General features: G+C 37.5%; 1 protein-coding gene across 1 annotated transcript; it reads right to left on the reverse strand.

The window, feature by feature from the left end:
- Nucleotides 1-988: 988 nt before the first annotated feature.
- On the reverse strand, nt 989-3,807 carry LOC131146727 (small ribosomal subunit protein RACK1). The gene is made up of 2 exons (XM_058096485.1): nt 2,696-3,807; nt 989-1,323 (listed from the first exon to the last, which is right to left on the reverse strand). Exons 1-2 carry the CDS (start codon nt 3,578-3,580, stop codon nt 1,222-1,224), a joined length of 987 nt encoding a protein of 328 aa, XP_057952468.1. The 5' UTR covers nt 3,581-3,807; the 3' UTR covers nt 989-1,221.
- Nucleotides 3,808-18,710: the final 14,903 nt, after the last annotated feature.

Raw genomic sequence — 18,710 nt, forward strand, 5'->3', positions numbered from 1 at the left:
TGGACGAACGAGGCCAGGGCTAGCAGGCATTGAATGAGATTTCTGCAATTTGCATATTTCCTTAATGAAATCTAGTTTCCCTTAATGTACAATCTGTAGAAAAGTTGTGTTCCCTACATTTAGTAAAATTTAAAGATACAAGAGCAAAAGGAAAGGCAACAGATTTTGATTCGACTATAGAAAAGTTTTAGCAACAGCCTAGAAGTTTGAATTTCAAAGTATATGCACATTGATGTGCAACTGCTACTACAAATTTCATCATACATATATGAGCGCGCACACACTAGACCAGAGTCATAAAATTAATGTGAATAAAGAGAGAAATGGAAAGCTTCTATTGAAAGCCAACAGTACATACTAAACAACAAAACCAAAACTTAAATCCCACTAGTTAGATCCACATATATATATACACATTATATACATATATACATGCACTCAGATTCTTGGTTTGTTGAAATAGATGTGTCAATAAAATTTTCTAATTTTACAATTAAATAATATCTGCTTACAGTGTAATTTACATCTACCTATTTGACCATTTCCACTGTTTATCAAACTAAATATTTAATTCTCATTTGAAGAGGTTAAATAAATTGATCCCATAATGATCTAACCATAATAACAAACACTTCTAATAAAACAAATATTTTCATAGAAAGTTAACGGACCAAGAATCTCAGAAAATTCTGGCTTATGTCTAGCAGCTTAGTGCGTATCATTTGACACCCACTGGCTTCAAAACAATTTAGCCATAGAATTCAAAGACGCGGCAATGTAAGGCTTATTGAAGGACAATCCTACATACTCATATTATAATATCAGGCAGTCAACCACACACCCCAAAACAAACCAGAAGTGCAATAATACTATCAATCAAAATGCATGATTCATGCTTCAAAAATTCATTGTTGACAGATCTCATGGCTTGATTATATGGAGAGCAACATCATCAAAAGAAAATAATCCAATGCTTTGAACAGGGGTATGCAAAAACAACTTAGATAAATAGTCAAATAACAATTTATATCGAACATCATAAGAACAAAACCAAAATATATGTGGCCAAAAAGCCACCAGGCTGAAATAACAAAAAATCCATTCAACATTTCAATGGGAGTCCTAGATAAGCCTCAGTGCTAAAATGACAGAAGTGCATCTTGTTCCTCAAAAAGGAAAAAGCAAAGCAACAACAATCTAACAATTACTTGAAAACTTGCTTCAGTAACGACCAATACCCCAAACTCTGATTACACCATCAGTATAACCACTAAACAGTGTGCTTCCATCAGCACTCCAGTTCAAGCTCGTGCAGTATATAACCTGCACAAACCAATCCAAATATCAGAAGATACACAAATGATTACTTCAGCTCAGGGTATTCTAATCCATGAAAATTTTTTAAGAGCGGTTGGGACCTTTCCAGGTAGCAGTTAAAGAAGGCCAAGAATAAAAAAGGAAAAGGTTGGGAACAAATGTGACGAACATAAAAGGATTAAGTAGTCTAGGATTTAATGTTATAATTGAAGTTTGATAAGAGTCCCTCTATGAAACCAATGCACTCCTTGACTTTGTCATAGAAGCACATACTGGAATCCTAGTACAATTAGTGTACATGTATACACACACACTTTAAGTCACATATGGTCAGTGACACAGAAATGGTAAGAAAAAAATGCATAAAAAACATGCAAAAAACAAGTAACAAATTTGATTCGATACTTACCAATGTGATTTAAGCAATTTCTGCAACATGGCTGCTGCCGTATTAGAATAAATCAAATTCAAAATCTATCCAACATCAAACTCTGTGAGTATCTATGGTACATTTTTTTCTTAGTTTTGTTAATGTAAGCAATCCTTTTCTCCTTAGGATATTTATGCACCCTAGACCTCTAGTAGTGCAAGTAGACCACACAAAGACACAGAATCAAACATGTTTAGGGGAGCAACACTTTTGCAAACTCCACCAAAAAAATATTGTTCTATAAATTTCTCTCCAACCAGAAAAGTATTTTACTCACAGAAGGATAGTAGCAGATCTTCAAAGAGAAATGGTTCTGAAAAAAAATAAAGAATCCTCATAGAGGCTCGGGGAATATTGGCCGACCCTGAACAGACTGAGTGATTTGCAAGAGGATGGTCTGGATGGCATCTAAGCAAACCCATTTCTCAATCTCATGTCATCAAAGCAACATCAAAAAATGAAAAAAGAAATCATTTTACAAATATTTCACAAAACAAATATTCGTAGAGATATGATAAGAAATGGATCAAGAAAAGGCGACTGAATGAAAACCCTTCACCACACATTACTTGGACAACCAGATTGTGCACTACACACTGACCATGTCCACCTCAAAAATCTGAATACTCAAAAACCAAACAATTGTAAGTCAAGGGGAAGGTTCGGAGGGTAAACCTACATCTATTACAAACAAATCATATGCAGGGGCTTTAAATTGATCTAATTGACCGATGAACATATGCATTGTATCAACTATTTCAATGTGTATATGTAATGCCCCACTTAGTTAAACATTCCATAGGCTAAAGCATAGAATTTGAAAGGAATTCCTGACCAATCGCATGAAGAACACGGTCAATAATAATATATCAGCAACATAACAAAACGTGTATTTGTGTTAAAATGAGCATACTAATAACAAATATAAACCCCAACAATCAAATATACCTTATTTTTTGTAGAGGTAGTTTTGGTGGTATCGTCACTCTTCTCAGCCTCGGCCTTAAGATCAATCCGCAAATCCTCCACGATGCATTTGCTCTCCAAATCCCAAATCTTGATACTGCTCTCAGTTGCCGCACAAAGCCAATACCTATTTGGACTGAAGCAAAGCGCGTGAATAATTGCACCGGCATCAAGCGAGTACAATTTCTTTCCCTCAGCCAAATCCCAAAGCAAGATAACTCCATCTTTGCCACCACTGGCGCAAAGCGATCCATCAGGCGACACGGCCACCGTGTTCACGTAGCCACCGTGTCCCACCAGCGTGTTCCGCAGCTTGCAGTTCGTCAAGTTCCAGACCTTAACGGTCCGATCCCACGAAGCTGAAACAATGGTGGGCTGCAGAGTGTTGGGGCTGAAGCGGACGCAGCTGACCCAATCGGTGTGGGCTTCTTCGTTGTGAATAGTGTACTTGCACTCGCCCAGAGTGTTCCAGAGCTTAATCGTGCGATCGCGGGAGGCGGAAACGATCTGCCGGTTGTCGATCGAGAATGCGACGGAGAGGACGTCCTTCTCGTGGCCGACAAATCGGCGGGCGGAGACGCCGGCGGCGAGATCCCAGAGACGGAGTTCGCCATCCCAGGAGCCAGAGAGAGCAAACTGGCCGTCGGAGGAGAGGACGACGTCCTGGACGAAGTGGGAATGGCCGGTGAGACGGCGGCGTGGGACGCCGTAGGTGCCGCTGTCCTTGGTGAGGTGCCAGAGAATGATAGATTTATCGCGGGAGGCGGTGACGATCATATCGGTGTTGTCAATTGGGGTGGCGATGGCGGTGACCATGTCGCAGTGAGCCCTCATGGTTCCGCGGAGGATGAGAGTCTCGGTGGCCATTTTCCTGCTCCTCTGCCGGTGGGTTTTCGCTGACTCTGAGCTACGGAAAGGGAGAGGAGGAGGCAAGTGAAGTAGGAGGAAACCCTAAAGTTTGGTATATATAGGGTGTGTTGACGACGAAGTTAGGGTTTTGGGGAGTGGATTAACAAGGCTGGACCTGCCGTTTTTTGTTGATAGGTTTGGCTTTTCGCCAAACGCTGCCGTTTTATAGGCGCCCAATGGAAAAGGTTTGATCCTTGGATTTTTCACACTTCAAATTTCGAATAATTCAATTTTTAAAAAATCAGAATCATACGCTATAGAAAAAAATAATAATAATTTTGCATAGGAAGGCAATTCCAAAAAATTTCAAACTTCCAAAGATTTTGTGCGTGGTTATCATGAAAACATAAAAAGCTGAGTATATGCTTACAATTCAAAATAATTTTGCTTTACACTCTCTCGCATTTTTACTATTCAATTGCATTCGCTCTTTTTTTAAACTTTCCATTCTCTTTGGATTTCTTGCAGTTTGGTTGATGATACAAAGTAAAAAATTCAAGTTCCTTACTCTTTCTCTTTTGTTCTGTCATTTGTTCGATTGTTAAGAAATTATGTAAGGTTACTCATCTAATTTTCAATTAGTTACTTAACATTGATTTTCATCAATATTTTCTACTCAAACATTAATTTTTTACAAATTTTTTAGGGTTCACTATTATAACTAAGCTATAAGGCGCCATCTAACAAAAATATGATAAGAAGAAACCAAAAATTTACAAATAATGGTAAGAAACTCTACTCTATGAACAAGTAAAGGAAAATCATATAAAAGAGAATTCAAGCTATTTAGTAATCAAATTAAAAAAAAATTATGAAGGCTTAGTCCAATATAAATATAAGGATACAAATATCAAAATGTTCTAAGTTGTAGTGGATCCACTAGGGCAAAACAAAACTGAATATAACAATGTCTGATCCCTTTATTGATACTCATAGTGAAAAAACGAAAACTATATACAACACATTTTGTAAAAATAAAATGACTGAAGCAAGAGTGCACTCAATGAATAGATAAAAGAGGACCACAAGAGTTACTCCATATTTATAAAACACAATTTGAAAACAGTTAAATATTGTAATTCCATAGATTAAATTATTTCCACATTAAGCAAAATTCAATTGTCAAATATCACATATATCATAAATACATAGATTAAAAAATGCACATAAATAATAATCCAAGCATGCTACCTTATGGATACATAATCTACATAGATTGACAAAAGTGGAACAAGAACATAGTCATATGCACCCAAAAAAAAAAAATAAGGCATATAATTAGAATATCAAATTTTCAAAATAATTAGAGGATATAGGATACAACAAGCTAGTCCACTTATAGTGATCCTAGAAAAATAAATTAAATTAAATTAAATTAATAATTATTATTAATTAAATAATATAATATATTAATATAATATTATAATTAATATACATGTAACGATCCAAAAAATTTTAATGGTTAAAAAATTAGGAAAATGATAAATGGAATAGATAAATAAGGAATAAAGGAAAAAGGGAAAAATTTTGAAAGAAGGGAACAGCAGACCTCATCGATGAGTTTCATGCCCTCGTCGACGGAGTTCAGTTCTTCATCGACAAGAAGATCTCGAATAAGCAAATTTTATATTTTAAGACTTATCGATGAATGAATCTCCTTGTTGGCGAAGTTCCTTTTGGATTCGTCGATGAATCCTGTCTACTCGTCGACGAGGTCACATGGTAAAATCAAGTATAAAAGGAACCAGGGAAGCTTCCTTGCGAAGAAAACATTTTCCTCCATTTTCTCTCTCTATAAATTGTCTTCTCTACCTTCTCTCTAACTTTTCGGCCCGGATTCAACTCGAATCAATGATCGGAGACCGCTACGGTATTTTAGAGAAGATTCTCTACACATCTAGTAGAGCAATTTTCTAAATTGGACTTTTCGAGAAACGCTCCTAAGTTGAGGTAAGGGTTAAGATTCTTAGTTTTGGGGTTCTAAAGGTTTATTTAAGGTTTATAGGTTGAGGAAATGTAGAAATAATAGTTTATTTAGGGTTTATTTAATTAAACTAGGGTTTTTGATTCAGGGTCCAAGTGAGCGTCACAGGCATCTTTTGGGGGTTCATGTTGGCGTAGTTCAATAAAGCAGGTAAGGGGAAATATATATTAAACCATATTTTTTATGAATTAATTGGAAAATGAAATATGTTATGAATATATGTGTATATGTTTTTATATGAGTATAAAATGTCAACCGTTTAAATTACGTTTTCTGAACGTAGGGTTGTTTTATTAGTTATGTATATGTGAAAATGGACTGATGAAAGTGAAAAAAATTTTAGAATAATTATGTAAGAAATTAAAGGTATATTTTTCAGTATATGAATGTTAAATGTAGGTTGGCTTATTTTATAGAAAATGTATGAATTTTGCTGCTAAATAGTGTGGCATGAGTAAATAGAATTCTGTGTGAAATTATGTTATAAGTATGAGATGCATGTTATACAAGAAATGCACTTAAATGAAAATATTACATGAAATATGTTGCATGTAAGTGTTAATGCAACCATGGAAACAAAAACAACTGAAAGATGTTGGGACTAATACAAAAACAAGTGAAAGATGCTCAAACTAACACAAAAACAGCTGAAAGATGCCGAGTAGTAGATTAGCACATTTCTATGTGGACTAACACAAAAATAGCTGAAAGATGCTAGGACTAACACAAAAACAGTTGAAAGATGTTGGGTACATTATGAAATGAAATGAAAATGAGAATGAAATAGAAATCAATGAAATATAAATGAAATATGAAATGTGAACGATGTGAAATGGGAAAGAGTCACGTAAAGTGAAATGTTATGAAATGTCAAAGCTGAGAACATGAACAAATGGGAATTACAAAATAATGACAGACAAAATAATGTATTATAGTAGTATCATTATTTATGCGTGTAGAACATGTTACGTTTGGGAGGGGCAAACTCTTCGTCCGAAGGCTTGCTGAGAAAGGCGAGTGCCCTAGTTAGAATTAGGTGTAGCAGTAGGCTACATAACGTACTGGGGTAGAGGGAAACTACTTGTATGGGCAGGTAGATTTATCTATTCTCGGGAGCCTTCGCTGGTAAACCTTTGGATGAACTGTGTGAGTATGAAATTACTTCTTCACCTGAGAGCTTATTGAGTAAGGTGAGTGCCCTAGTATGCTTCAGTGGTGACCTTCGGGTTGCCTAAAGTATCAAAGTAAAGGGATGCTACTTGTATGGGCGGGTAATCACCCTAATCTTTAGGTATTCTAGTGGGTAAAATATCTTGCTTGTGATTGATTAGGTTTAGAAAATGATTATGGAAATTATGTTTAAGATTTGCAAATGTTGAATATTATGTTGATTATAATCTCATGTTGGCCACATGCTAATTTAATAGATTGTTTATTCCCTTACTGAGATGTCTCACCCCGAATACAAATTTATCTTTTTAGGACCTCCACGAGATTGAGCTTAGAGAGTTCGGGATTATTATAACATTTTTGGTTATAGAAAGGGAAAAGGGTATAATTTTGAGGATATTTTTAGGATGTAAATATTTAATGATTTATGTTTTATGTTTTAAGTCTTCTGTGTTGTGAATACTGGAAGTTGTTGGTTATGTTTTTCGAAATATGTATATATATATATATATATATATATATATATGGATGTACATGGTTGAATGGATTATTATAGAATGTAGATAGAAGTAGAAAACTCTGGTATATTATTGATAAAGGATTGTAGTAATGTTTTCCGCTTTGTAATTATTAATGGAATAACAGGTACTAGAAAACAAATGACGTGGCACCAGGGTCCCACAAGGCGGGTTCGGGGCGCCACAAAGCACGGTTAATCAGGTATAATGCATCGGACCAAGTTTACGGATTTGGGGCGTTACAATATATATATATATATATATATATATATATATATATATATATATATATATATATATCAACAGGAAGAGACTTTTTATTTTTTCCAGAGGAGACCCCCCCCATCTCATGCCACTCTCTCTCTCTCTCTCCCTCCCTGTACTCTACGTCTCTCTCTCTCTCTCCTCACTCTTTCTCTCTCTCCTCAATTTTCTCAACGAAACCTGCACCGATTGAAGAACGAAAAATATCCCTAGGTTCTAATTTTAGCCACCAACATTTTAATCGGGGAGATTTCGTGATTTGAGTGTCGTAGACACCACTCCTGGGACAAGGTAAGGGAAATATGTTATATCAGTTTATTTTAAAATACTTTCGAATAAATCTAAGTACACAAATTTAATTAACTTTATGTTAATTGAAAATATGTCTGAGTTAAATTAAACTCTAGGGATTTGATCAAATTGGGTTTTTAGGAATATTGTTGGGATTAAATTAAACTGCAGGGATTTGATCAAATCAATTTTTGGGATATAATGAAATTAAATTGAATAGGTGAAATTAATCATACCCACGTTTTTAATTAAATTTACTGGATATATGTTTGTGAAAATTTCTCGAGTATTTTATGCAATTATAATTATTGAATAAAACGTGTGGCATGAGATAAATTAATAATAGGATTTTAAATGTATGTGTTGAACTGTTATGATATTATACTGCGTGTATATGTTGTTATGTTGATTTAAAGATATATATATCGGTATTACTATGAAATTATGAAACGATGGGTTCGAAATGGATATGGGATTACTGTAAAATTATGAAATGACAAGTTTGATATAGGTATATGAATATGACATGTGGTTAACTGGGGTTTGTTTTTTTTTTTTTTTTATATTGCAAAATTTATAATGCTCTGATACCTACTAGATCAAACCAATCCATCAACCTAAGCAGCAATAAGCGGAATTCATATAAACACAATTAAGAAAATATGCAATACCAAAATGCTAAAAGGTTCTGCAAAATATACATATAAAACTGTTACCCCAAAATACCCTCAACTAGGCTAGGGCTATACATAATTACTCTAAAAAATACTCACTCTACTGATAGGGTAATACTGAAATGCCTTTATCTGCGAGCCTAATCTGCTCGCCTACCTGGATCACCTGAAAAATGTTAAAGTAATGGGATGAGCCAACGCTCAGTAAGACGAAATATGCTATTACTAGTGTGTGGCAAATGAGTTACAATACGTAGAAGATATGTTTCCATATAAACACATATAACTTAATCTAAAATTATAGTAAAAATAATATAATAACCATCATCCCATGTTGCTTAACATAACTGTATTTTTAGGTTTTTATACATAATACTTCTACTATACATAAGTATGCCCTTTGTTACTGTAAAACTGTATATACATATAATAGTTGAAAACTTCCCTGGATGGTTGTATGTCATGATTTAACCCCTCATGACAGGATTGTGCGGCCCGAAAGCAGGATCTACCCTGGCTGGCCAACCAGGAATAAACTACTATACTCCATCAGTCTTATCAGCCCTCCTCAACCCATATCTAATGGGGAGCCTATCCACTCCTGGGCATTTGATCGACCTACATACCACGTATTATCTGAATAAGTGGTTGCACTCTGTACTGAATATCTGTATATAGCAACGGTACTATGCTCTGCTGAATCTGATCCATTAGGGTCTGATACTAAATAATACCTTACTATATACAATCTATCTATTTTACTATGATTCTGTAATATCAATATTAACCATGATGTTGTAATAAACTGTATTTATATCAACTATATTTCTGAAATAAACTATAAAACTGTATGTCATGGTACTGAAAACTGTATAATCATGTTATTCTGAAAATACTATAAAACATATTCCCTGTCTGTATAATCTGTAAAACCTAATCCTGAAAATATTGTAAAACATGTTTCTGTACTATATCCATATTCTCATGCCACACAGAGATTTAACACATTTTAAATGTATTTGATAAACTGTATAAATTCCTATTGTGAAATAATAATCTGATAAAAAAATATTTCATACTGGAAATCATACTAGTATTACCTAGCATAGCATATTTCTCTTACCTAATTTTTGCTAAAATCTCCCTACTATGAAAGGTCCTACACCCGCAGGGTTCTCCACTCAACACTCTAAAAACCATAAATTTCATAACAAAACATCCTTATTTCTACGTCTATTACATTTCCTACAACTGCTACTAAATCAAATTTTGTTTAAAAGACTTTACCCTGAATTTGGGATGAAATCCAACTTCATCCCACCGACGATCCGCTTCAGCAGACTTGGAGAGAACTTCCCCAAGAGCATCGTGGTGGCCTCAAATCGTCGATTCGGAGAACGACAGGGCCGAAATCGAAGAGAGATGGAGGTGGATCCGTAGGAGAGAGAGAGTGAGTGAATTTCTACAAATTTTCTGTGTAAAAATCCAACTTTCAACTATTTATAGAGCCGGATTCGTCGATAAGACACGTCACCTAGTCAACGAGTCCTGTAAAAAGTTTGTCGACAAACCTGCACCCTCGTCGGCGAATTTCAGACTTCCAAAAATCCTCTCTCGGTATCTTCTCGTCGACGAGACGGAACTTCGTCAACGATATCCTGAAGAACCCTCGTCGACGAAACCCCTATGTTCGTCCATGAGGCCTGGGAAATTTCTTGAAATTACCACCTCCAAAATGTAATATTGTCGATGAACGCAAAGTCGGCTGCCTCCTTCTGTTACTATTTCCACTTTCCTCCCTCTTTATTATTTAAATATCATTATTCTTCAGGTCATTACATTCTCCCCTCCTTATAAAATTTCGTAATCGAAATTTACTATTCATATAACTCATCATCCCTTAAAGGCAAAACGGTATATTTATTTTATTACCTGCCCTCACTTATGGCGAAGAATACCATGGTTACATGGGTAGTTCTGGGAGATTACAAGTATAAAATAAAATTCTCCCAAAACAAAAATACTACCTATCCTATACTCTACATTATAATTACATTGTACAAAACTAAATTATCACTACTTAAATTACACATCATTGCCATTACCCACTAAACAAGTGGGGGTATTTATGTCTAATCTCGCTTTCAAGCTCTCACGAAGCTTTTTCTATCGTGTGATTCCTCCACAGGACTTTTACTAGCAGGTATCTTCTTATTACGTAATTCTTGTTCCTTTTTATCTAAGATCTGCACTGGAGCTTCCTCGTATGCCAAATCACCACTGAGTTCTAATTCTACATAGCTGATGATATGGGAAGGATCTGTGATATACTTCCTCAACATAGAAACATGAAACACGTCGTGAATCCTGAATAGAGATGATGGTAAAGCCAGCTGGTAGGCAACTGAACCAATCTTCTCAAGTATCTCAAATGGGCCAATGAACTTGGGCTCAATTTACCCTTCTTCCCAAACCTCATGATTCCCTTCAATGGTGCTATTTTCAAAAATACATGATCTCCCACTTCAAATTCCAGTTCTCGGCGGCGAGTATCTACGTAAATTTTATGCCGACTCTGTGCTGCACTGATTCGATCTCGAATGAATCGGACTTTATCGTACGCCTGCTGAACTATCTCTTGCCCCAAAACTCGCCTCTCACCCAGCTCACTCTAGTATAAAGGGGAACGACACTTCCTACCATAAAGTGCCTCATAAAGAGTCATGCCAATGCTAGCCTAGTAGCTGTTATTGTAAGCAAATTCCACCAATGGCATATACTGAGTCCAGCTACCCCCAAAATCCAATACACGCGCTCGTAACATATCCTCAAGTATCTGAATAGTTCTTTCTGTCTGACCATCTGTCTGAGGATGGAATGCGGTGCTGAATGCTAGCTGAGTCCCCAATGCCTCCTGTAAATTCCTCCAGAACAGCGATGTAAAACATGGATTACGGTCTGAGACTATGGATACTGGCACTCCATAGGGTCGAACAATCTCCTATATGTAAATCTTTGCTAACTTGTTCATAGGGTAGCTAACCTTAATGGGCAGAAAGTGCGCTGTCTTCGTCAGCTTATCAACAATTACCCAGATGACATTCTGACCATGCGGCGCCGGCGGTAGCCCCATAACAAAATCCATGGATACATGGTCCCATTTTCATTCAGAAATGAAAAGTGGTTACAACTGTCCTGTCGGCCTCTCGTGCTCAGCCTTAACCTGCTGGCACGCCAAGCACTACCGTAGAAATTCAGCTATCTCTCTCTTCATCCCACTCCACCAGAAGCACTCTCATAGATCCCGGTATATTTTAGTGCCACCTGGATGTATGGTGTATAGGGACCTGTGAGCCTCCTCCAATATAGTCCTCATGACCTCGATATCTGCAGGAACACAAAGTCTAGTAATCGCAGGGCTCCGTCATATGATATGTTGAATTCCTCACCCAAACCATCTCGCACCCTAGCCATTACCCCTACTAACTCTGCATCATCACACTGAGCTGCTTTAGTCCTCTCGTACAGCGTAGGCTGAACTACTAGGCTAGCAACAATCGTTTGAGGATTATCTTCTATTAATTCTATACTAAGTCTCTTTAGATCCACTAGAATCGAGTGCTGAATCTCCATGGTTGCTAACACTGGACCCACTGATTTCCTACTCAGAGCATCAATTACCACATTCGCTTTCCTTGGGTGGTAACTAATGGTGCAGTCATAATCCTTGATGAGTTCTAAGCATCTCCTTTGGCGCATATTCAACTCTTTTTGTGTAAAGATGTACTTTAGGCTCTTGTGATCAGAAAATATTTCACATTTCTCACCATATAAGTAATGTCTCCAGATCTTCAGTGCATGTACAACCACAGCTAATTCCAAATCATGAGTAGAGTAGTTCTTTTCATATTCTTTCAACTGCTTGGACGTATATGCCACCACCCTACCATGCTGCATCAGTACACACCCAATTCCTCTCAAATACGCGTCACTGTAAATCACATAACCATCACCTCCTGATGGAATCATCAGTACTCGTGCAGTGACGAGCCTTTGATTTAATTTCTGAAAACTTTGTTCGCATTCCTCATCCCACACAAATATGGCATTCTTCTTGGTCAAACGTGTGAGAGGTCCTAACAAAGCCGAAAATCCCTTTACAAATCGTCGGTAATAACCTGCCAGTCCCAAGAAACTTCTGACTTCCTATACATTCTTTGGCCTGACCCAATTCACTACCGCATTAATCTTGTTAGGATCCACTGAAATACCGTCTTCTGAGATCACATAGCCTAAAAATGCAACTTTCCCAAGCCATAACTCACACTTACTAAACTTGGCATAGAGTTTCTCTTCCCTTAGTGTCTATAGAACCTGCCTCAAATACACCTCATGATCCTCAAAATTCCTCGAGTACACCAGTATATCATCAATAAAAACTACTACAAACTTATCTAGATACTGGTGAAAAACTCTATTCATCAAATCCATGAACACAACTGGGGCATTTGTCATACCAAAAGGCATAACGAGAAATTCAGAGTGCCCGTACCAGGTCCTGAAGGCTGTCTTTGCAACATGCTCTGCCTTTACTCTCACTTGATAATAACCTGATCTGAGGTCGATCTTGGAATACACCCGTGTACCCTGGAGCTGATCAAACAGATCATCTATACGGGGTAGAGGATATTTATTCTTAATAGTAACCTTGTTGATTTTTCTGTAATCAATACACATCCTCATAGACTCATCTTTCTTCTTTACAAACAATATTGGAGCTCCCCATGGTGATACACTGGGTCGTATAAATCCCCTATTCAGCAAGTTTTGCAACTGATTCTTCAATTCTCCTAATTTAGCTAGAGTCATACGATAGGGAACCTTAGAAATTGGTGTTGTCCCTAGAGGCAAATCTCTAGGAAATTCCACCTCGCATTTGGGAGGCAACCCTAGTAGCTTATCTGGAAAAATATTTGGAAATTCTTGTACAACCGAGGTACTATCAAGCTTCGATTCATTCTCTGACGCTTCCTTTACAAAAACCATAAACCCCTGACTTCCATCCCTGAGTAATCTGCTTACTTGTACATCTGATACTATTTACAACGGAGCATGTACATGCGAACCAACAAACCTAAATTCTTGCTCACCAGGGGTCTAAAAACAACTTCTTTCTGATGACAATCAATACTAGCGTGATTAGTTGCCAACCAATTCATACCTAGTATTACATTAAACCCATACATATCAAACACAATCAGGTCCTCTAGTAGCACTTTCCCCTGAATTTCTATAGGATACCCTCTAAGCACCCTTTGACATCTCAACACTGACCCAGATGGTGTAGCTACTGACAGTTCTCTATCTAATAACTGAGTCTCACTTCCATATAATTTAACATGCGATGCAGAGACAAAGGAATGAGTAGCACCTGATTCAAATAAAATAATAACGGAATGTGATAAAATAGTAAAAGTACTTGCCACCACATCCATAGCAGTCTCAACATCACTCGGCGTCAGAGCGTAAACTCGCGCTGGGGCTACATTCCTTTGCTGGCCTCCACGAGGCGCCTGATATCCTCCCCGAGCTGCCTGATGTCCTCTCTGATAGGGCTTGGAAGTTGGAACCTAGTCCTGCGGCCCTGGGCATGCACGTGCCAGGTCTCCCACAACCGTAGCATACGCCTCTCCCTGTCAGGCACTCCCCCGAATGACGTCTCCCACACATCTGACATACTGGGACATTTAGCGCACCCTGATTCCCACGAGGTCCTGTTGTCTACCTCTGATCTCCCCTATCACGACCTCCTCTCCATGGATCCCTACTGGAGCCAGCCTGAAAGCCTTGAGGCGCATGCCTCTTCCTCTTACTCTAAGCCGCTATACCCCTCTTTATACCACTCTCAATGATCACAGCTATCTACAATCTCCATAAATGTCTGAGCTCTGAAGCTAATCACCTGCTCAAATAAATTCTGCCTCAGTCCCTCCTCAAACTTCCATACCTTTTTCTCATCATCAGGTGCTAGATATGGAGCAAAACGCGACAACTCGATAAACTGAGTTGCGTACTGGGATACAGTCATCTGCCCCTGTACCAGATGCATAAACTTTACTGCCTTCACACTCTGAATGATAGTAGGGAAATACCACTCAAAGAACAGCTCCTTGAATCGATCCCACGTCACTGGTACTGGAACTAGCCTCTACTCCTCTATCAATCGCACTGATATCCACCAGCGCTTCGCCTCCCCTGTCAACTTAAATGCTGCAAATACTACCTTCTACTCATCCAAACAAGGAAGCACAGTCAATGTCTCTTCGATGTCCTGGACCCAATTCTTAACTATAATCGGGTCATCTCATCCAGTAAAGGATGGGGGCTTCATCAGCGTAAACTGCTCGATCGAACAGCCACCCTCCCCAGAGCTCCTAGCCATCTCAGCCATCACCTGCTAAGTGACGCTGCGCAGCACAACATCTATATTTCCTCCACCAATGCTGGAAGGTCCTGGCCTATCCTCCCCAGCATTCGTGCTGTAGCTTCCTGGGTCCATCCTGAAAATAGGAAACACACTTAAGCACCTTATTTCCTACAAAGACCTATCCTATACCAATTCAAAATTAACTACCTTCCCTGACCTTAACTCAATATCCAGTTCTGTCACCTAGACACACGACCCGACAATAGTTTACTATGGTTTTTCTGAAATCATTATCCTAAGAAAAACATGGAAACCATCACGGTAATCCTGTACCCAGATACAGAACAAATCTCAAATCCTTTTCCTATACTATGGTATTGCTTCTGCTGCACTTTAAAGTCTACAGAACCTAGCAACCTTGGCTATGATACCAAATTGTGGCGCCCTATTATTCAACTGGGGTTTGTTTTTTCTTTTTTTTTTATATTGCAAAATTTATAATGTTCTGATACCTACTAGATCAAACCAATCCATCAACCTAAGCAGCAAGAATCGGAATTCATATAAACACAACCAAGAAAATATACAATACCAGAGTGCTAAAAGGTTCCGCAAAATATACATATAAGACTGTTACCCCAAAATACCCTCAACTGGGCTAGGGCTATACATAATTACTCTAAAAAATACTCACTCTACTGATAGGGCAGTACTGAAGCCCCTCTATCTACGAGCCTAATCTTCTCGCCTACCTGGATCACCTGAAAAATATTAAAGTAATGGGATGAGCCAACGCTCAGTAAGATAAAATATGTTATTGCTAGTATGTGGCAAATGAGTTACAATACTTAGAGGATCTATTTCCATATAAACACATATAACTGAATCTGAAATTATAGTACAAATAATATAATAACCATCATCCCATGTTGCTTAACATAACTGTATTTTTAAGTTTCTATACATAATACTTCTACTATACATAAGTACATCCTCTGTTACTATAAAACTATATATACATATAATAGCTGAAAACTTACCTGGATGGTTGTATGTCATGATTTAACCCCTCATGACCGGGTTTTGCGGCCCGAAGGCGGGATCTACCCTAGCTAGCCAACCAGGAATGAACCACTATACTCCATCAGTTTGATCAGCCCTCCTCAACCCATATCTGATGGGGAGCTTGTCCGCTCCTGGGCATTTGATCGACCTACATACCACGTATTATCTGAATAGGTGGTTGCACTCTATACTGAATATCTGTATATAGTAATGGTACCGTGTTCTGCTGAATCTGATCCATTAGGGTCTGATACTAAATAATTCCTTACTATATACAATCTATCTGTTTTATCATGATTCTGTAATATCTATATTAACCATGATGTTGAGATAAACTGTATCTGTATCAACTGTATTTCTGAAATAAACTGTAAAACTATATGTCATGGTACTGAAAATTGTATAATCATGGTATTCTGAAATTACTATAAAACATATTCCATGTCTGTATAATCTATAAAACTTAATCCTAAAAATACAGTAAAACATGTTTTTGTACTATATCCATATTCTCATGCCACACGGAGATTTAAAACATTTTAAACGTATTTGATAAATTGTATAAATTCTTGTTGTGAAATAATAATCTGATAAAAACATATATTTCATACTGAAATCATACTAGTATTACCTAGCATAACATATTTATCTTACCTTATTTCTGCTAAAATCTCCCTACTATGAAGGATCCTACACCCGTAAGGTTCTCCACTCAACACCCTGAAAATCATAAATTTCAAAACAAAATATCATTATTTCTACGTCTATTACATTTCCTACAATTGCTACTAACTAAAATTTTACTTAAAAAACCTTACCCTGAATTTGGGATGAAATCCAATTTCGTCCCACCGACGATCCGCTCCAGCAGACTTGGAGAGAACTTCCCCAGGAGCACCGTGGTGGCCTCAGATCGTCGATTCAGCGAACGACAGGGCCGAAATTGAAGAGAGGTGGAGGTGGGGCCGTAGGAGAGAGAGAGAGGGAGTGAAATTTTGTAAATTTTCTGCGTAAAAATCCAACTTTCAACTATTTATAGAGTCGGATTCGTCGACGAGACACGTCACCTCGCCGACGAGTCCTGTAGAAAGTTCGTCGACAAACTTGCACCTCATCGACGAATTTCAGACTTCCAAAAATCCTCTCTCAGTATCTTTTCGTCGACGAGACGGAACTTCATCGATGATATCCTGAAGAACCCTCATCGACGAAACCCCTGTGTTCGTCAACAAGGCCTAGAAAATTTCTCAGATTTATTACCTCCAAAATGCAATGTCGTCGACGAACGCGAAGTCGGTTGCCTCATTCTGTTACTGTTTCCATTTTCCTCCCTCTTCGGGTCGTTACATGACAGTTTAAATCTATTAATTATAAAATGACAGGTTTGATATGAATATGTGAAAATGACGGTTTAATTTCGTTTCAAGGTATGATAGACTTTGCATTGATTTGTGAGATGTGAGTTATACTGAGTTACGAATATGTGCAGAATTGTGAATTTATACTATGATGTAAGTATATACAGAAATGTGACTTTTATACCAAGTTAAGGTAGTGGCGGTTGAAAACGAGTTAAAGAAATGATAATTGACATTGACATATGCTTGATTGGAAATAGTGAAAATACTGATGTTTGTTTTAGTAATTATGGTAAAAGAAAAAGAAATGGGGGATGGTGACACGAAATGCCCACTCCTCGGGACTTTAGTCCGAGGGCTTGTTGATGTGAGGGACAGCGGAACAAGACACCTCTCAGCGAGTGCCCGATATGAATGACTGGATTTGGGGATGGTGGTATGAGATGGCTCAATCTTAGTGGTTGTTAGTTATGAATGGATCATGTAATGTGTAGATTTATTAGGAACTGCATTATATTATCTGTGTGGCATATAAATAGAAGCAAATGGCCTGTGTGGCATATAAATAGAAGCAGATGACCTGTGTGACATATAAATCGGAGTAGAAGGTTTGTGTGGCATATTAATCGGAGTAGAAGGCATGTGTGACATATAAATTGAAGCAGAGGGCCAGTGTGGCATACAAAATGGAGTAGAAGGCTTGTGTGGCATATAGAAGTGTGAATTAAATTATCTAGAGATATGTCGTGAAACCTACGTTAGTAGATTCATATGAACTACATCATATTATCTGTAATATGCTGTAAAACATACATTAGTAGGTTTATTACGAACTGCAATGATATCGGTGTTATGAATTTATAGATGTGATTTATTTATACTGACGTCATATTTATTTAGGGATAATATAAGAAATGTATATAAATGATTGTGCAATAAAATTCATCTGCCACACACTGATAATAATGTATTCCGCCCTACTGAGAAGTGTCTCACCCTAACAAATATATCAATTTTTAAGAGCCTTCAGGGATTCGAGCTTAGGAGCTCCAGGGCGGGACTTAGACGTTCTTGCCGAGGGTGTGTGGGCAGGATAGTGTATGATTTATGTTAGATGTTTTTGGACATTTTGGGGTGGACATATGCATTATTTTGGGATTTGTAGAAGTCATAGTTGGGTTTGTACTCTGTTAGGTATGATAGTAGAAAAATATTTTGCTTTCGTTGTTTATTAATTAAATTATGGACTGTGATATTTTAGACCCCACTGGGTCCTTGATAATTTTACACATGAGTTTTAAGGGCATGTGTTTGTGAATGATGTGGATACGATATTG

Source organism: Malania oleifera, chromosome 13 (assembly GCF_029873635.1).
Source record: "Malania oleifera isolate guangnan ecotype guangnan chromosome 13, ASM2987363v1, whole genome shotgun sequence".
In the NCBI taxonomy this organism is placed as follows: domain Eukaryota; kingdom Viridiplantae; phylum Streptophyta; class Magnoliopsida; order Santalales; family Ximeniaceae; genus Malania; species Malania oleifera.

Bases quoted from the DNA above. Each gene is read 5' to 3' on its own strand.
- LOC131146727 (XM_058096485.1), bottom strand. From the start codon at position 3,580: ATGGCCACCGAGACTCTCATCCTCCGCGGAACCATGAGGGCTCACTGC. The intron at 1,324-2,695 runs GTATATTTGATT...TGGTTTGTGCAG, and splicing joins CTACCTCTACAAAAAATAAG to GTTATATACTGCACGAGCTT.